Source organism: Pecten maximus, chromosome 4 (genome assembly GCF_902652985.1).
Source record: "Pecten maximus chromosome 4, xPecMax1.1, whole genome shotgun sequence".
NCBI classification, from domain to species: domain Eukaryota; kingdom Metazoa; phylum Mollusca; class Bivalvia; order Pectinida; family Pectinidae; genus Pecten; species Pecten maximus.
Window position 1 is genome coordinate 1,289,693 of NC_047018.1, and position 22,742 is coordinate 1,312,434.

General features: G+C 36.7%; 1 protein-coding gene across 1 annotated transcript; it reads right to left on the minus strand.

Annotated features, from left to right (window-relative positions):
• Nucleotides 1-3,984: 3,984 nt before the first annotated feature.
• Nucleotides 3,985-21,666, minus strand: LOC117324835 (tetratricopeptide repeat protein 4-like). The gene is made up of 11 exons (XM_033880662.1): nucleotides 21,525-21,666; nucleotides 20,134-20,336; nucleotides 18,276-18,384; nucleotides 17,261-17,422; nucleotides 12,149-12,226; nucleotides 11,630-11,697; nucleotides 7,931-7,987; nucleotides 6,875-6,961; nucleotides 6,349-6,548; nucleotides 5,797-5,887; nucleotides 3,985-4,122 (listed from the first exon to the last, which is right to left on the minus strand). Exons 2-11 carry the CDS (start codon nucleotides 20,314-20,316, stop codon nucleotides 3,985-3,987), a joined length of 1,173 nt encoding a protein of 390 aa, XP_033736553.1. The 5' UTR covers nucleotides 20,317-20,336; nucleotides 21,525-21,666.
• Nucleotides 21,667-22,742: the final 1,076 nt, after the last annotated feature.

Consider the following 22,742-nt stretch of genomic DNA (forward strand, 5'->3'; position numbering starts at 1 on the left):
TAAATTATCTGACCCGTGTGACGTTGGAATGGGTTAAGGTAAATTATCTGACCCGTGGGACGTTGGAATGGGTTAAGGTAAATTATCTGACCCGTGTAACGTTGGAATGGGTTAAGGTAAATTATCTGACCCCGTGTAACGTTGGAATGGGTTAAGGTAAATTATCTGACCCGTGTAACGTTGGAATGGGTTAAGGTAATTATCTGACCCGTGTAACGTTGGAATGGGTTAAGGTATTAAATTATCTGACCCGTGTAACGTTGGAATGGGTTAAGGTAAATTATCTGACCCGTGTAACGTTGGAATAGGTTAAGGTAAATTATCTGACCCGTGTAACATTGGAATGGGTTAAGGTATTAAATTATCTGACCCGTGTAACGTTGGAATGGGTTAAGGTAAATTATCTGACCCGTGTAACGTTGGAATGGGTTAAGGTATTAAATTATCTGACCCGTGTAACGTTGGAATGGGTTAAGGTAAATTATCTGACCCGTGTGACGTTGGAATGGGTTAAGGTAAATTATCTGACCCGTGTGACGTTGGAATGGGTTAAGGTATATTATCTGACCCGTGTAACGTTGGAATGGGTTAAGGTATTAAATTATCTGACCCGTGTAACGTTGGAATGGGTTAAGGTTAAATTATCTGACCCGTGTAACGTTGGAATGGGTTAAGGTAAATTATCTGACCCGTGTAACGTTGGAATGGGTTAAGGTATTATATTATCTGACCCGTGTAACGTTGGAATGGGTTAAGGTAAATTATCTGACCCGTGTGATGTTGGAATGGGTTAAGGTAAATTATCTGACCCGTGTGACGTTGGAATGGGTTAAGGTAAATTATCTGACCCGTGTGACGTTGGAATGGGTTAAGGTAAATTATCTGACCCGTGTAACGTTGGAATGGGTTAAGGTATAATTATCTGACCCGTGTAACGTTGGAATGGGTTAAGGTTAAATTATCTGACCCGTGTGAACGTTGGATGGGTTAAGGTAAATTATCTGACCCGTGTAACGTTGGAATGGGTTAAGGTAAATTATCTGACCCGTGTAACGTTGGAATGGGTTAAGGTAAATTATCTGACCCGTGTAACGTTGGAATGGGTTAAGGTAAATTATCTGACCCGTGTAACGTTGGAATGGGTTAAGGTAAATTATCTGACCCGTGTACGTTGGAATGGGTTAAGGTAATTATCTGACCCGTGTAACGTGGAATGGGTTAAGGTAAATTATCTGACCCGTGTGACGTTGGAATGGGTTAAGGTAAATTATCTGACCCGTGTAACGTTGGAATGGGTTAAGGTAAATTATCTGACCCGTGTAACGTTGGAATGGGTTAAGGTAAATTATCTGACCCGTGTAACGTTGGAATGGGTTAAGGTAAATTATCTGACCCGTGTAACGTTGGAATGGGTTAGGTAAATTATCTGACCCGTGTGACGTTGGAATGGGTTAAGGTAAATTATCTGACCCGTGTGACGTTGGAATGGGTTAAGGTAAATTATCTGACCCGTGTAACGTTGGAATGGGTTAAGGTAAATTATCTGACCCGTGTAACGTTGGAATGGGTTAAGGTATAATTATCTGACCCGTGTAACGTTGGAATGGGTTAAGGTAAATTATCTGACCCGTGTGAACGTTGGAATGGGTTAAGGTAAATTATCTGACCCGTGTGACGTTGGAATGGGTTAAGGTAAATTATCTGACCCGTGTAACGTTGGAATGGGTTAAGGTAAATTATCTGACCCGTGTAACGTTGGAATGGGTTAAGGTAAATTATCTGACCCGTGTAACGTTGGAATGGGTTAAGGTAAATTATCTGACCCGTGTGACGTTGGAATGGGTTAAGGTAAATTATCTGACCCGTGTACGTTGGAATGGGTTAAGGTATAAATTATCTGACCCGTGTAACATTGGAATGGGTTAAGGTAAATTATCTGACCCGTGTAACGTTGGAATGGGTTAAGGTAAATTATCTGACCCGTGTAACGTTGGAATGGGTTAAGGTAAATTATCTGACCCGTGTAACGTTGGAATGGGTTAAGGTAAATTATCTGACCTGTGTACTTGGAATGGTTAAGGAATATTGACCCGGTACGTTGGAATGGGTTTAAAGGGAATTACTACCCGTGTACGTGGAATGGTTAGTAATTTCGACCGTGACGTTGGAAAGGTTAGTAATTACCCCGTGTGACTTAATGGGTTAAGGTTTAATTTCTACCGGACGGGATGGTTAAGGTATAATACTGACCCTGTACGTGGAAGGTAGTTAATTATCTACCCGGACGTTGAATGGGTTAGGTAAATTTCTGACCTGTAAGTGGAATGGGTAGGTATTAAATTATCTGACCCGGTACTTGGAAGGTTAGTAAATTATCTGACCTGTACGTTTGGAGGGTTAAGGTAATTATCTGACCCGTGTACGTTGGAAGGTTAAGTAATTATCGACCCTGACGTGAATGGTTAATAAATATCTACCCTGTACGTTGGAATGGGTTAAAGGTAATTATCTGACCCGTTAAAGTGAAAGAATGGGTTAAGGTATAATTTCTGACGGAACGTTGGAATGGGTTTAAGGTAAATTATCTGACCCGTGTAACGTTTGGAATGGGTAAGGTAAATTATCTGACCCGTGTGACGTTTGGAATGGGTTTAAGGTAAATTATCTGACCCGTGTAACTTGGAATGGGTTAAGGTAAATTATCTGACCGTGTAACGTTGGAAATGGGTTAAGGTAATTATCCTGACCCGTGTGGACGTTGGAATGGGTTAAGGTAAGGTAAATTTATCCTGATCCCGTGTAACGTTGGAATGGGTGTAAGGTTAAATTATCTGACCCGTGTACGGTGGGAAATGGGATTAAGGTAAATTATCTGAACCCGTGTGACGTGGAATGGGTTAAGGTAAATTATCTGACCCGTGTAACGCTTGGAATGGGTTAAGGTAAATTCATCTGACCCGTGTGTAACGTTGTGGAATGGGTTAAGGTAAACTATCTGACCCGTGTGTAACGTGGAATGGGTTAAGGTAAATATACTGACCCGTGTTGACCCGTTACGTTGGAATGGGTTAAGGTAAATTATCTGACCGTGTACTGGAATGGTTAGTAAATTATCTACCGGAACTTGGAATGGTAAGTAATTCTGACCCGTGTACGTTGATGGGTTAGGTATTAATTCTGACCCCCTTAACGTTGGAATGGGTTAAAGGAAATTATCTGACCCGTGTAACGTTGGATGGGTTAATAATTATCTGACCGTGTACTGGAATGGTTAGGTTTAATTCTGACCGTGTACGTTGGAATGGTAGGTAAATTATCGACCCGTGACGTTGGAATGGTTAAGGTAAATATCACCCGTTACGTTGGAATGGTTAAGTAATTATCCCGGTAACGTTGGATGGGTGGTAATTATCTGACCCGGTGACGTGGATGGGTTAGGTAAATTATCTGACCCGTTGACGTTGGAAGGGTTAAGGTAATTATCTACCGGTACTTGATGGTTAGGTAAATACCGTGACGTTGGAATGGTTAAGGTAAATTATCTGACCCGTGAACGTGGAATGGGTAAGTAAATATCTGACCTGTACGTTGGAATGGTTGTAAATTATCACCCTTTACTTGAATGGTTAAATTATCTGACCTGTAACTGGAATGGTTAAGTAATTTGACCCTGTATTGAAGGGTTAAAGGGAATATCTCCCGGTACGTTGAATGGGTTAGAAATTATCTGACCCTGAACGTTGGAAGGTTGAAATTTTCTGACCCGTTTCGTTGGAATGGGTTAAGGTAATTATCTGACCCTGTAACGTTGAATGGGTTAAGGTAAATTATCTGACCTGTACTGGATGGTTAAAGGGAATACTACCCTTACTTGGAATGGGTAGGTAATTATCTGACCTGTAGTGGATGGGTTAGGTAATTATCTACCCGTACTTAATGTAAGTAATTTCTTCGGGTTTTTGGATTGGTTTTTAAGGGTAATATCTACCATTTAATTTGGAATGGTTTTAAAATTTCAAAACCTTCACCTTGAAAATTAATAATTTGGGACAGGGCCTGATGTAAAGTAGCATTACTGTCGACCGCGTAGAGTGTCTCTTTTTCTTTATCCTCAAAATATACCTGTAATTTAAGTATTTTATTTGAGAGAAGAATACTGAAACAATCTTTTAAGATGGTTACAGCTCATGTAATGAGATATCAAGTTCTCTGCACACATTCTTTAATTAACTGACCATCGGAAAGTCTGGTATTCAGGTTGACCAAGAAACTATATATATACACCTTTTATAACTACGTACCTTTTAACTTGGGACTAGAAATATTATTTGGCACAGACATTGTCTATTGAAATCAAAATGTTTTCATATGTATATTAATTACAGCTGTCAACCTGATAGGTCTGATTGGAATAGTATCTTCTTTAGCTTTTGTGTAATAACTTATTTTTCCAAACTAAATACAGTTGACACTGGTCTGTGATCAGATAACTGTTTAATCATGATAGACCCAGTGACATTATATTATTATAGGTACTTCTATATACATCAGGTCTTTGTTGGTTTAATGTCTGCCACAATACTGCAGTAAGTGTTGGTAGTATTTGTTCTACCTCAACGAAATTCCCTCGGCTGGACATTGGTCAATTTTTGTGAGCATGGTGAAAATCATGCAAGCCTTTTACAGTAACAGTTCACACATTTACTTCACATGAAGTCAATTCACTCTCCTAACTTTATTAATATCTTACATAAGCATGAATAACGATTCCTTGAAGATACATTTGACTTTGTGTTTCAGGAAAAATATGTTTCAATTATTTGTTTTAGTTCTGAGAAAATTATAAACATGTCTACAAGTCATGATGCTCAATCTGATTAAAATACAGATCATTATAATGTAGTCATACAATGATCTGATTAAAATACAGATCATTATAACGTAGTCATACAATGATCTGATTAAAATACAGATCATTATAATGTAGTTATACAATGATCTGATTAAGATACAGATCATTATAATGTAGTCATACAATGATCTGATTAAAATACAGATCATTATAACGTAGTCATACAATGATCTGATTAAAATACAGATCATTATAACGTAGTCATACAATGATCTGATTAAAATACAGATCATTATAACGTAGTCATACAATGATCTGATTAAAATACAGATCATTATAACGTAGTCATACAATGATCTGATTAAGATACAGATCATTATAACGTAGTCATACAATGATCTGATTAAGATACAGATCATTATAACGTAGTCATACAATGATCTGATTAAGATACAGATCATTATAACGTAGTCATACAACGATCTGATTAAGATACAGATCATTATAACGTAGTCATACAATGATCTGATTAAGATACAGATCATTATAATGTAGTTATACAATGATCTGATTAAGATACAGATCATTATAATGTAGTCATACAATGATCTGATTAAAATACAGATCATTATAACGTAGTCATACAATGATCTGATTAAAATACAGATCATTATAACGTAGTCATACAATGATCTGATTAAAATACAGATCATTATAACGTAGTCATACAATGATCTGATTAAAATACAGATCATTATAACGTAGTCATACAATGATCTGATTAAGATACAGATCATTATAACGTAGTCATACAATGATCTGATTAAGATACAGATCATTATAACGTAGTCATACAACGATCTGATTAAGATACAGATCATTATAATGTAGTCATACAATGATCTGTATTCTGTTACTGGTATGCATGATCTGTAATGTTTTACCTGAATGCTGTCTTGTTTGTACTTTTTGTCCGTGTCCCAGGGAGCTGGCTCAAGGTGTGGTCCAAACATGTTCTCTATGTGGTCTATGAACCTATACACAATATTATCTATAGATATAGGATTGAAGATGTATTGTACCAGGTACAGGATATTAACACCTTTGTAAGGTGATATAACCGATGTATGGGAGTCGTGTCCTATTTCATTAATACATTGTAAGATTATCTAGGACATGTCCCTATTGTAGACTAATAAAATTACTGATGTTTGTGTCCATCATTTTGTTTAAACTTAAGTCTTTTCACACAAAGCTTCTAAACAGCTATCAGTGATACTTGCAAAACTAAGATAAATTTTGTCTAGCTTGTTCAAATTATATAATATTATCAAGGATAATCAACAAAATGAATTTTCAATGCTTTATTTTTGCCTTTTCAATGCTGTGTAAAGGTCCCATTTAGGTCCCTGTAGTTTACATTATTTTGTATTTTTATGTTGATTTCCCTATTCACTTTTTCAAATAATCAATGGATTTACAGAATGACTAGATACCTGACGTCCTCCCTAAAGGCTTCGATGTAGTCGGTCTGTGTGTGCTCGGGATACATAAACAGAACCGGCCACACTAACTTGTTGTCAGCATCCACATGAACTTTGGCATTCCCAGAGTTAGGTAGCTCCAGATTGGTCAGGAGACTGGGGTGTATTTTACTGTTTGTTAACTTCAAACCTGCTAACTGTATTCCTCGACTCTATGTAACAAATTAAAAACATTACTCATGCTTTACTACACTGTTTTGGCTTTTCCCGGCCATTAAAGATGTTAAACTCAGCTCAACAGGGCAACGCCTTTGTCACACACAATCTTACCTGGCAAAATCTGTTATTACCAGTACAAAATAAATGTTTTGAGCTTGTACTAGTGTACTATCTAATCAGCATATATGGATATTTTTGACAAGAAATGCTTCACAAATAAAAAATGCAAGTATTTTGTCATATATTTGTCAATTCTTTTCAACTTTTTTTCTTTAAGATTAAAAAAAAAAAAACAACAACACCCACATGAACATCTTACCTGAATTTCTTCGATTAGTTTCATATCTTCTGCTTGTTCTTTTCTTTCCTTTGTATCTTCTTTCCGTTTGTCTCTTTCTTGTTTTTTCTGTAGAGAGAATGAATGTTAGGATATTGAATGAAGGACCGTTAAATTTGCTAATTGCATTATATTACTGTAATCAAATCACACACTTAATCTACTGACTGCAAAATGTCGTCAAATCACCAACAAACTCAATCTCTGATTGCCAAACCACATCAGATCTCTCACTGAATCTTATGACTGTTAAAACGTCGGTCAAATCACCAACAAACTCAATCTCTGATTGTCAAACCACATCAGATCTCTCACTGAATCTTATGACTGTTAAAACGTCGGTCAAATCACCAACAAACTCAATCTCTGATTGTCAAACCACATCAGATCTCTCACTGAATCTTATGACTGTTAAAACGTCGGTCAAATTACCAACAAACTCAATCTCTGATTGTCAAACCACATCAGATCTCTCACTGAATCTTATGACTGTTAAAACGTCGGTCAAATTACCAACAAACTCAATCACTGATTGTCTAACCACATCAGATCACAACTAGAACTGTCGCCAGGATGGCTGACTAATACCCCCGCAATCTGCACGAGTCAATGGTGAATTAGAGGCTAACTAAGATAACCCAGTAAATCTACATCTACACATGGTCCTCTATATTTGTATGAAGTTTCGTTGAAATTGGCAATTTAGTTTAGGAGAAGTTGTCCGGACAAACTTAAAGTTATGGTTCTTATCCTAAAACCTGTTTATAGTGACCAGTTGCCATAGCAACCATAATTTTGAGAAAAATAAAGTGGCATGCACATCTACACATGATCATTAATATTTGTGTGAAGTTTCATTGGAATTGGCCCATCGGTTTAGGAGGAGTTGTCCGGACAAAATGCGTCTACGGACGGACGGACGGACAGATAACCTGATTCCAGTATACCCCCCTAACTTTGTTGCGGGGGTATAATAAATTTATTGACTGTTAAAACATTGGTCAAATTACTAACAAACTCAATCTCTGATTGTCTTACCAGCAATTTATCTGCTTTTAGTTTCATTTCCAGAAGTTTTTCATTTTTCGGTTCCACCTGAATAAAACAGAAATAAAGTGGCTTGAAATGATTAGCTGAGGTATAAAGGTTGTATTTGTTATCTCTTGTTTCTCTTACCCAAGTTCTGTACCAGTTGGTGTAAAGAACAGCATTTTCACAATTACATTCTAAAACCATATATAGAGGCCTGTCCGACATATTCATAATTCTGTAATACAATGTACTTTAAATTATATAATGTTAATAAGGCCTACATGGTAAGTAAAAGATTAAGATTAAGAAATCCGGATCTTCTATGGTATGAGTTTCACATGACATAATGAGTTTTCCATTTTAATAAGCTGCATGTGAGTTGAAACATTTATGACAAGTTTCACTGATATGAAATCTAAAATTGCATGCTAGCATTTTTCTTGATTGGTAAAATCACGCATGTGACACTCTGCACTTTACAGGTACAGTTGAATAGTATGGTATTACAAACAAGAGGCCCATGGGGCCTGTATCGCGCACCTGGTTGGATTAGACCAAATGTCAAAATAATGTTCATATTCAATTTGTTTTATTTGTAAAACTCTAACAATGCTATATATGGTTAAAGTGTGGGAATCCGAACTGCTTTAAAGATTAATGAAGTCCAGACTCTCTAAGGTCTGAAAGACCTCAAGAATTATAGAACATGCATTCATCACTTTATGACTAGTAGCGATTTAAAGGAATTACCTCTATTTCACCTATTGGGCCCGCCACTTTGGCCCCTCGGGGGTCAGAGTCACCATTTATGCAAAATCTGTTCCCCTTTCTCCAAGAATGTTTCTGACCAAATTGGGTTCAAATCCATTCATAACTTTATGACTAATAGCGATTTAAAGGAATTACCTCTATTTCCCCTATTGGGCCCCGCCCCTTTGGCCCCTCGTGGTCAGAGTCACCATTTATGCAAAATCTGTTCCCCTTCCCCCAAGGATGTTTCTGACCAAATTGGGTTCAAATCCATTCATAACTTTATGACTAGTAGCAATTTAAAGGAATTACCTCTATTTCCCCTATTGGGCCCCACCCCTTTGGTCCCTCCGGGGTCAGAGCCACCATTTATGCAAAATCTGTTCCCCTTCCCCTAAGGATGTTTCTGGCCAAATTTGGTTCAAATCCATTCATAACTTTATGACTAGTAGCGATTCAAAGGAATTACCTCTATTTCCCCCACTGGGCCCCGCCCCTTTGGGGTCAGAGTCACCGTTTATGCAAAATCTGTTCCCCTTCCCCCAAGGATGTTTCGGACCATATTGGGTTCAAATCCATTCATAACTTAATAACTAGTAGGGATTTAAAGGAATTACCTCTATTTCACCTATTGGGCCCCGCCCCTTTGGCCCCTCGGGAGTCAGAGTCACCATTTATGCAAAATCTGTTCCCCTCCCCCCAAGGATGTTTCTGACCAAATTGGGTTCAAATCCATTCATAACTTAATAACAAGTAGCGATTTAAAGGAATTACCTCTATTTCACCTATTGGGCCCAGCCCCTTTGGCCCCTCGGGGGTCAGAGTCACCATTTATGCAAAATCGGTTCCCCTTCCCCCAAGGATGTTTCGGACCATATTGGGTTCAAATCCATTCATAACTTTATGACAAGTAGCGATTTAAAGGAATTGCCTCTATTTCCCCTATTGGGCTCCGCCCCTTTGGGTTCAGAGCCACCATTTATGCAAAATCTTTTTCCCTTCTTCCAAAGATGTCTCTGACCAAATTGGGTTCAAATCCATTCATAACTTTATGACAAGTAGGGATTTAAAGGAATTACCTCTATTTCCCCTATTGGGCCCCGCCCCTTTGGCCCCTTTTGGGTCAGAGTCACCATTTATGCAAAATCTTTTCCCCTTCCCCCAAGTATGTTTCTGACCAAATTGGGTTCAAATCCATTCATATCTTTATGACGAGTAGCGATTTAGAGGAATTACCTCTATTTCCCATATTTGACCCGCCCCTTTGGCCTCTCAGGGGTCAGAATCACCATATACGCAAAATCTGTTCCCCTTCCCCCAAGGATGTTTCTGACCAAATTGGGTTTAAATCCATTCATAACTTTATGACAAGTAGCGATTTAAAGGAATAACCTCTATTTCACCTATTGGGCCCTGTTCCTTTGGCCCCTTTGGGGTCAGAGTCACCATTTATGCAAAATCTGTTCCCCTTCTCCAAGAATGTTTCTGACCAAATTGGGTTCAAATCCATTCATAACTTTATGACTAATAGCGATTTAAAGGAATTACCTCTATTTCCCCTATTGGGCCCCGCCCCTTTGGCCCCTCGTGGTCAGAGTCACCATTTATGCAAAATCTGTTCCCCTTCCCCAAGGATGTTTCTGACCAAATTGGGTTCAAATCCATTCATAACTTTATGACTAGTAGCAATTTAAAGGAATTACCTCTATTTCCCCTATTGGGCCCCACCCCTTTGGTCCCTCCGGGGTCAGAGCCACCATTTATGCAAAATCTGTTCCCCTTCCCCTAAGGATGTTTCTGGCCAAATTTGGTTCAAATCCATTCATAACTTTATGACTAGTAGCGATTCAAAGGAATTACCTCTATTTCCCCCACTGGGCCCCGCCCCTTTGGGGTCAGAGTCACCGTTTATGCAAAATCTGTTCCCCTTCCCCCAAGGATGTTTCGGACCATATTGGGTTCAAATCCATTCATAACTTAATAACTAGTAGGGATTTAAAGGAATTACCTCTATTTCACCTATTGGGCCCCGCCCCTTTGGCCCCTCGGGAGTCAGAGTCACCATTTATGCAAAATCTGTTCCCCTCCCCCCAAGGATGTTTCTGACCAAATTGGGTTCAAATCCATTCATAACTTAATAACAAGTAGCGATTTAAAGGAATTACCTCTATTTCACCTATTGGGCCCAGCCCCTTTGGCCCCTCGGGGGTCAGAGTCACCATTTATGCAAAATCGGTTCCCCTTCCCCCAAGGATGTTTCGGACCATATTGGGTTCAAATCCATTCATAACTTTATGACAAGTAGCGATTTAAAGGAATTGCCTCTATTTCCCCTATTGGGCTCCGCCCCTTTGGGTTCAGAGCCACCATTTATGCAAAATCTTTTTCCCTTCTTCCAAAGATGTCTCTGACCAAATTGGGTTCAAATCCATTCATAACTTTATGACAAGTAGGGATTTAAAGGAATTACCTCTATTTCCCCTATTGGGCCCCGCCCCTTTGGCCCCTTTGGGGTCAGAGTCACCATTTATGCAAAATCTGTTCCCCTTCCCCCAATGATGTTTCTGACCAAATTGGGTTCAAATCCATTCATAACTTGATGACTAGTAGCGATTTAAAGGAATTACCTCTATTTCCCCTATTGGGCCCCACCCCTTTGGCCCCTCGGGGGTCAGAGTCACTATTTATGCAAAATCTGTTCCCATTCTGCCAAGGATGTTTCTGGCCAAATTTGGTCAAAATCCAATAAGAACTTTTTGACTACTAGCGATTTGAAGCAAATGTTGACGGACGGACGGACGGACGGACGGAAGGACGGACGGACGGACGGAAGGACGGACGGACGGACGACGGGCCATGGCATAAGCTCACCGGACCTTCGGTGCAGGTGAGCTAAAAACTGAATACATGTGCAGCTCTGGCGATTAAACTGATTAATCACATATGATATTATACCATCAATCCAGCCGAACACCATCTGTCAACCTCTTTGTACTTCTTCATTTCCATACAACACTGGGCACCTGCAACAATATTACCAATATGTAAATTTCCATTGATGAAAAATATTATAGGGTCATCATGACCCAAATAACCGTCATGTGTTAAAACTACATGCATGTACCCTAAAATCACAGCCACTGAGGAGAACCAGAACGTTTATCACAAATTTTCTGTATGAAGGAGAAGGCAAAAAATCCATAATACCAACAGTTATGAACCAAATTAGCTGAACATTTTAAATTATATAGAATAATGAAATATAATAAGCATGATAGGTTAGTTTGACAACAAGCACATGATGATTTCAAATTATTCAGAAAAGAAATCTGGATGCACAGGCTGTCAAATTAATAGGTCATTTGTATTTAAAAACAGATATAAATAGTAAAACCATGTCTCAATCTAAACAGACCATAACCTATTTGTTTCTGATGTTTTAAATTTCGAGCTAATTTCCCTGATTATACATACCTTTTACAATAGCTTTCATATGAGTTGAATTAAACTTTCTGGCAAATATACAGTCAAGTAATGCTGATTTGTAGTTACCTGTAAGTAAAGAAATTAATACATACACCATTGTTAGATATATACACCATTGTTAGATACGTACACCATTGTTAGATACATACACCATTGTTAGATACATACACCATTGTTAGATACATACACCATTGTTAGATACATACACCATTGTTAGATACATACACCATTGTTAGATACATACACCATTGTTAGATACATACACCATTGTTAGATACATACACCATTGTTAGATACATACACCATTGTTAGATACGTACACCATTGTTAGATACATACACCATTGTTAGATACATACACCATTGTTAGATACATACACCATTGTTAGATACATACAACATAAAGGCATTGTTAGATACGTACACCATTGTTAGATACGTACACCATTGTTAGATACGTACACCATTGTTAGATACATACACCATTGTTAGATACATACACCATTGTTAGATACGTACACCATTGTTAGATACATACACCATTGTTAGATACATACACCATTGTTAGATACATACACCATTGTTAGATATATACACCATTGTTAGATATATACACCATTGTTAGATATATACACCATTGTTAGATACATACACCATTGTTAGATACATACACCATTGTTAGATACATACAACATAAAGGCATTGTTAGATACGTACACCATTGTTAGATACATACACCATTGTTAGATACATACACCATTGTTAGATACATACACCATTGTTAGATACGTACACCATTGTTAGATACGTACACCATTGTTAGATACATACACCATTGTTAGATACGTGTGTCATTGTTAGATACGTACACCATTGTTAGATACATACACCATTGTTAGATACGTACACCATTGTTAGATACATACACCATTGTTAGATACATACACCATTGTTAGATACATACACCATTGTTAGATACGTACACCATTGTTAGATACATACACCATTGTTAGATATATACACCATTGTTAGATACATACACCATTGTTAGATACATACACCATTGTTAGATACGTACACCATTGTTAGATACATACACCATTGTTAGATACATACACCATTGTTAGATACATACACCATTGTTAGATATATACACCATTGTTAGATACATACACCATTGTTAGATACATACACCATTGTTAGATACATACACCATTGTTAGATACATACACCATTGTTAGATACGTACACCATTGTTAGATACATACACCATTGTTAGATACGTACACCATTGTTAGATACATACACCATTGTTAGATACATACACCATTGTTAGATACATACACCATTGTTAGATACGTACACCATTGTTAGATACGTACACCATTGTTAGATATATACACCATTGTTAGATACATACACCATTGTTAGATACATACACCATTGTTAGATACATACACCATTGTTAGATACATACACCATTGTTAGATACATACACCATTGTTAAATACGTACACCATTGTTAGATACAGACACCATTGTTAGATACGTAAACCATTGTTAGATACGTACACCATTGTTAGATACGTACACCATTGTTAGATACGTAAACCATTGTTAAATACATACACCATTGTTAGATACGTACACCATTGTTAGATACGTAAACCATTGTTAGATACATAAACCATTGTTAGATACGTACACCATTGTTAGATACATACACCATTGTTAGATACGTACACCATTGTTAGATACATACACCATTGTTAGATACATACACCATTGTTAGATACGTACACCATTGTTAGATACATAAACCATTGTTAGATACGTACACCATTGTTAGATACGTAAACCATTGTTAGATACGTACACTATTGTTAGATACGTACACCATTGTTAGATACATACACCATTGTTAGATACGTACACCATTGTTAGATACATAAACCATTGTTAGATACATACACCATTGTTAGATACGTACACCATTGTTAGATACGTACACCATTGTTAGATACATACACCATTGTTAGATACATACACCATTGTTAGATACGTACACCATTGTTAGATACATACACCATTGTTAGATACATACACCATTGTTAGATACGTACACCATTGTTAGATACATACACCATTGTTAGATACATACACCATTGTTAGATATATACACCATTGTTAGATACATACACCATTGTTAGATACATACACCATTGTTAGATACGTACACCATTGTTAGATACATACACCATTGTTAGATACATACACCATTGTTAGATATATACACCATTGTTAGATATGTAAACCATTGTTAGATACGTACACCATTGTTAAATACATACACCATTGTTAGATACATACACCATTGTTAGATATATACACCATTGTTAGATATATACACCATTGTTAGATATATAAACCATTGTTAGATACATACACCATTGTTAGATACATAAACCATTGTTAGATACGTACACCATTGTTAGATACGTAAACCATTGTTAGATACATACACCATCAAGGCATTGTTAGATACATAAACCATTGTTAGATACGTACACCATTGTTAGATACGTAAACCATTGTTAGATACGTAAACCATTGTTAGATACGTACACCATTGTTAGATACGTAAACCATTGTTAGATACATACACCATTGTTAGATATATACACCATTGTTAGATACATACACCATTGTTAGATACGTAAACCATTGTTAGATACGTACACCATTGTTAGATACATACACCATTGTTAGATACGTACACCATTGTTAGATACATAAACCATTGTTAGATACATACACCATTGTTAGATACATACACCATTGTTAGATACGTAAACCATTGTTAGATACATACACCATTGTTAGATATATACACCATTGTTAGATACGTACACCATTGTTAGATACATACACCATTGTTAGATACATACACCATTGTTAGATACATACACCATTGTTAGATACATACACCATCAAGGCATTGTTAGATACATAAACCATTGTTAGATACGTAAACCATTGTTAGATACGTACACCATTGTTAGATACATACACCATTGTTAGATACGTACACCATTGTTAGATACATAAACCATTGTTAGATACATACACCATTGTTAGATACATACACCATTGTTAGATATATACATCATTGTTAGATACGTACACCATTGTTAGATACATACACCATTGTTAGATACATACACCATAAAGGCATTGTTAGATATATACACCATTGTTAGATACATAAACCATTGTTAGATACGTACACCATTGTTAGATACATAAACCATTGTTAGATACGTACACCATTGTTAGATACGTACACCATTGTTAGATACATACACCATTGTTAAATACGTACACCATTGTTAGATACATACACCATTGTTAGATACGTACACCATTGTTAGATACATACACCATTGTTAGATACATACACCATAAAGGCATTGTTAGATACATACACCATTGTTAGATACGTACACCATTGTTAGATACATACACCATTGTTAGATACATACACCATTGTTAGATACATACACCATTGTTAGATACGTACACCATTGTTAGATACATACACCATTGTTAGATACGTACACCATTGTTAGATACATACACCATTGTTAGATACATACACCATTGTTAGATACATACACCATAAAGGCATTGTTAGATATATACACCATTGTTAGATACATAAACCATTGTTAGATACGTACACCATTGTTAGATACATTAACCATTGTTAGATACGTACACCATTGTTAGATACGTACACCATTGTTAGATACATACACCATTGTTAGATACATACACCATTGTTAGATACATACACCATTGTTAGATACATACACCATTGTTAGATACATACACCATTGTTAGATACGTACACCATTGTTAGATATATACACCATTGTTAGATATGTACACCATTGTTAGATACATACACCATTGTTAGATATATACACCATTGTTAGATACGTACACCATTGTTAGATACGTACACCATTGTTAGATATATACACCATTGTTAGATACATAAACCATTGTTAGATACGTACACCATTGTTAGATACATTAACCATTGTTAGATACGTACACCATTGTTAGATACGTACACCATTGTTAGATACATACACCATTGTTAGATACGTACACCATTGTTAGATACGTACACCATTGTTAGATACGTACACCATTGTTAGATACATACACCATTGTTAGATACGTACACCATTGTTAGATACATACACCATTGTTAGATACATACACCATTGTTAGATACGTACACCATTGTTAGATATATACACCATTGTTAGATACATACACCATTGTTAGATACATACACCATTGTTAGATACATACACCATTGTTAGATACATACACCATTGTTAGATACATACACCATTGTTAGATACGTACACCATTGTTAGATATATACACCATTGTTAGATACGTACACCATTGTTAGATATATACACCATTGTTAGATACGTACACCATTGTTAGATATATACACCATTGTTAGATATGTACACCATTGTTAGATACATACACCATTGTTAGATATATACACCATTGTTAGATACATACACCATTGTTAGATACGTACACCATTGTTAGATACATACACCATTGTTAGATACGTACACCATTGTTAGATACATACACCATTGTTAGATACATACACCATTGTTAGATACGTACACCATTGTTAGATACATACACCATTGTTAGATACATACACCATTGTTAGATACATACACCATTGTTAGATATATACACCATTGTTAGATACATACACCATTGTTAGATACGTACACCATTGTTAGATACATACACCATTGTTAAATAAAACATAATGTTAACAGTATTTTGGGCGAAACTACAAACAGCTTATTGATTCTGTGTTTTTCTCACTCAACTTACTCCAACAAAGATTTTTATTTTCAATTTTTAAAAAATTGATATAAAACATACAACAGACTAGCTAATATTGCACTTCAACTTTGGCTTTTCAATAAGTATATCAGGTATGATGATAAAATCTCAGAAATGTAAACAAGTACTTTGTACCTACCTCGAAAGAACTGAGCGGCCGCTCTGTTACTGTAAAGAACTGCATTAAGCTGTCTGTCAGGACATTCGCATTTTATACCTTCAGTATAGTTGTCAGTGGCGATATCATATCTTTTCTTTTTAAATTCTTCATTACCATCTTCCTTGAATGACTCGGCTCTAGCTAAAAGCAATGAAAATGACATCTTTTACCTCATCTGATCTGCCCATTAGTTGTCATCTGATCTGTCCATTAGTTGTCATCTGATCTGTCCATTAGTCATCATCTTATCTGTCCATTAGTCGTCATCTGATTTGTCCATTAGTTGTCATCTGATCTGTCCATTAGTTGTCATCTGATCTGTCCATTAGTCGTCATCTGATCTGTCCATTAGTTGTCATCTGATCTGTCCATTAGTCGTCATCTGATCTGTCCATTAGTTGTCATCTGATCTGTCCATTAGTTGTCATCTGATCTGTCCATTAGTCATCATCTGATCTGTCCATTATTCATCCTCTGATCTGTCCATTATTCATCATCTGATCTGTCCATTAGTTGTCATCTGATCTGTTCATTAGTCATCATCTGATCTGTCCATAAGTTATCATCTGATTTGTCCATTATTCGTCATCTGATCTGTCCATTAGTCGTCATTTGATCTGTCCATTAGTTGTCATCTGATCTGTCCATTAGTCGTCATCTGATCTGTCCATTAGTTGTCATCTGATCTGTCCATTAGTCATCGTCTGATCTGTCCATTATTCGTCATCTGATCTGTCCATTAGTCATCAGCTTTTTATTTCTAAAAAGGAAACGAACTGAAAATAGTTAAGAATGGCTTTTAACCAAATTGGATCTGTTTTGGTCAAGGGATTTCACCAAATTTTCTCTGGGTCATCCTTGTTGGGTGGAGAGAATACCATGTACCGTAAATATTCGCGTATAGTGCGCACTTTACCCGATTATTTACGGTAGAATGAATGGTCATTATAAATTCATCTGGACTTCAATATGATTGGTAATTTTAAAATATTACCTGTTGGGTCTTCATCTTCATATTTTAGCCTCATCAGACCTTCCATAGCAGGATGGAGTGGTTGACTGAAGTCAACTTCCTTGGCAAAAGCTGGATGCTTCATCAATTTCTATAGAGCAGGATAATTGTTAGTTACTATTTAGTAAAATGTTCAAAAGATATACCATATGTAAAACACACTTTACCTATTGTTAGTGTCAATGCATCCTTGGACCCAAGTTCACTTTTGCTTATTTATCCAGGGATACGGTAAATAATTGCATGTGGTCTCCACCTCCCAGGGTTACGATAAATAATCGAGTATGGTCTCCACCTCCCAGGGATACGATAAATAATAGAGTATGGTCTCCATCTCCCAGGGGTACGATAAATAATCGAGTATGGTCTCGACCTCCTAGGGTAATGATACATAATCGAGTATGGTCTCCACCTCCAAGGGTTATTACGATAAATAATCGAGTATGGTCTCCACCTCCCAGGGATACGGTAAATAATCGAGTATGGTCTCTACCTCCCAGGGATACGATAAATAATCGAGTATGGTCTCTACCTCCAAGGGTTATTATGATAAATAATCGAGTATGGTCTCCACCTCCAAGGGTAATGATAAATAATCGAGTATGGTCTCCACCTCCAAGGGTTATTATGATAAATAATCGAGTATGGTCTCCACCTCCAAGGGTAATGATAAATAATCGTGTATGGTCTCCACCTCCAAGGGTTATTATGATAAATAATCGAGTATGGTCTCCACCTCCAAGGGTAATGATAAATAATCGAGTATGGTCTCAACCTCCCAGGGTTACGATAAATAATCGAGTATGGTCTCTACCTCCTAGGGTTATTATGATAAATAATCGAGTATGGTCTCAACCTCCAAGGGTTATTATGATAAATAATAGAGTATGGTCTCCACCTCCCAGGGATACGATAAATAATAGAGTATGGTCTCCACCTCCAAGGGTAACGATAAATAATCGAGTAAGGTCTCTACCTCCAAGGGTTATTATGATAAATAATCGAGTATGGTCTCAACCTCCAAGGGTTACGATAAATAATCGAGTATGGTCTCAACCTCCAAGGGTTACGATAAATAATCGAGTATGGTCTCCACCTCCAAGGGTTATTATGATAAATAATCGAGTATGGTCTCCACCTCCAAGGGTAACGATAAATAATCGAGTATGGTCTCCACCTCCAAGGGTAACGATAAATAATCGAGTATGGTCTCCACCTCCCAGGGATACGGTAAATAATCGAGTAAGGTCTCAACCTCCAAGGGTTATTATGATAAATAATCGAGTATGGTCTCCACCTCCCAGGGATACGATAAATAATCGAGTATGGTCTCAACCTCCAAGGGTTACGATAAATAATCGAGTATGGTCTCGACCTCCAAGGGTAATGATAAATAATCGAGTATGGTCTCGACCTCCAAGGGTAATGATAAATAATCGTGTATGGTCTCTACCTCCCAGGGATACGATAAATAATTGAGTATGGTCTCCACCTCCCAGGGATACGATAAATAATCGAGTATGGTCTCGACCTCCCAGAGGTCAATAAATAATCGAGTATGGTCTCCATCTCCCAGGGGTACAGTAAATAAACAAGTGTGATTTTAACTTGGGGTCTAGGATGCTATTACAGCTTTTGTCTTGGAAATTATCATCATCTCATTAAGATATGTGTGATAACAAATCACTGATTGAAAACTTTTTTCTATACTGCACACACTGATTGCAGTTTCTGATGCAAGAAATATTTCCTTTTGAATCATGACATCCAATATGAGGTGTTGTCATTTAATTTGAGCAAGATCATTAATTTACTAATTATGTAATTAACTGTTCATTACATTTATTCTTTCCTCCCATTCTTCATCGGTCTCCTCTACTTCTTCATCAGCAGGGTTTTCTTTATTTTTTGCGATCACATCTGCAATGTATTTCTCAAGATCCTCATCAATTTTTTTCTTCAGTTCCTCCATTTTTTTTTCTGCTTCAGCTTTCTTTGCTGCGGCTTTCTTTGCTTCAGCCATTTTAGATGAGGTGTTGATATCTGAAGACAAAAGGAAAATATTTCAATCGTTTTAATTTGGTCTTTAGAAGCTTCTGATACTGTTTCAGTCATAATAGATATGATACTTTTAACACAATAAGGTAAGGATGTTAGGGTGGAATGTAGGGAATAGTAGCAATCAGAGTCCCATTTCACATCTCTACAGTAATCTAATGACGACAAGCTTATAATTCTGATCCTCTACTCACTCACGATGCACCAGAACTCCAAGGCAATCCCAAACTATCATCTATAAAAGAGTGTCAAATTTTATTCATATAGTATAACTTTTTATTTACAATTATACAATAAAAACTGCAAACATGAAATAAGAATATCGAAAGGTACACCATAAACAAAAAAGATTGATCAAAATATTGGAACATAGAATATCAAATAATAAACAGACATACATGTAGTCATGTAGCTATGGTCCTGTTCACAGGTAACTCTACCTCATTAATATCAAGGACGTAAGAAGAAAAGTATCACTATCAGAGCTCACAAATTCTTCTCAATCAGACACTTGTACATATGTAGCTGGGTTAAAATAGATAATGGAAATATGTATATCGTGGATATTTGATTTTAACTCTGTATACACATAGTACAAGTGTCCATGCTTCATCATATACAGTTATTAAGTGGTTGTAATTTAGTGATTTTGTGGTTATAATTTTAAGTCCTGAATTTAATTTCAAAAGATACTGTAACATAGACATATTCACATTATGTGGCGAAGCATATCAAGGCCCATACGTCACATTTGCAAAAAAAAAAAAAAAAAAAAAATAGGTTTATACGTAGCTAAGTAGGTCTAGATGATAAATATGCTCACTGGGGATTGAACTTGTAGATCTAAAGCACAGGGGCTCGGTTTCAGGATTCTGAGTAACATGACGTCAGTTAACAACCACAAAACCCACCAAGTACTACTTCTGTCCTGCAGACGTAATCGATTGCACCTGGTGTCTACTGTAGGGGTGTAGTTATGCATTTTTAACAACACAAAATATCACAATTTATAGTGTTGTGGTTGCTAATTAACTGATGTCATATGTTATTCAGAATCCCAAAACTGAGCCCCTGTGATTTAGAGTGGGTGGACCAACAGAGATGACACACGTGTCTTATGTGCGCTACTTGGCGACCTCCAGTAAACATTCTCCATCAATATTTTCAACTCACATAATAATATATTCTGATAGATCAGTTACCCTCACCACGGACTTAGACATATACTTAGATATTCTGCAAGGCCGTGTCTACACTTCGCCACTCTGTTGTGAACAACGAACAACGTGCTTGTTGTTGTTCCCGGAAAATAGAAGAGTTATTTCAAGGGAGGTAATTATAAGCGCTAGGAAAAATAGGTTGCACGCTGCAATTGCTTTATAAAAATGAACTGGCGTAAATCCCTGTGCTGCTATCTAATTTAAACTTAAAGAATCTTATTGAAAAAAAATCCGCTTAAAAATGAAATGGAAAAAGTTTGCACTTTCACAAGAATTTATAACTGTCAATTAACTTCGTTGTAAAATAACGTGAATGCTTTTTTTAGCTCACCTGCTAGCGGTGCGTTATCTGCCCGGCGTCAACCCTTTCTTTTTAATGACTAGAATCCAGATATATCCTAGTGGCAGGTTCCTTGTATGACAAGTACAGGTACGTATACGACAAAGTTTGCGAAATAATAACCTTGACCAATATATTTTTTACAAAAAAAACCCCAAAAACAGGTGATGATTATGACATTTTCAGGAAGTGACATTGAAAAAGGTGTATATGTGTAATTTTAGACTTGACATAATGGTATGCATTAATTTTTTTTTTTTTAAATGACGATTTTCGTGTGTATGTTTCCAAAACATGAAAAATCTACAAATACATGTACTTACTCTTTACATATTAAGAGACTAAAAGATACGGGTTAGCTTTCCCTTAATTGTATACTCGACTTAATAAAACATCAGGAATCTGTAACTATTACATATGGGACTTCACAGTCAACTTCCCATCTATACAACTACAAGGTGTGAGCAGAAATCTGTCTCGTTTGAGGAACAGCTCAGCGGCTAGTCTTTCAAATAATTTGCGGAATTGTGACTGTCCAAACTCCTACACTCGGGTTGTGATATCCCTGTCCACGGAACAAACCCATGATATATTATATTAATCTCACCCTAGGGAAAAGACAAGCTATACACGTGCTCTTTTCACGTTAATTTTCGTCACGTCAACAATACCATGACGTCACGACATAGTACAACGGCGTCACGTCGGCAATTCAATCACGTCACGTCAACATTTCCTTGCATTGATGTAACGTCAATATTAGATACATAAGAGGGTAAACAGGGTAAGAGAAAAATAATCATTCACCCCCATGAAAGTGAGACAGGGGAA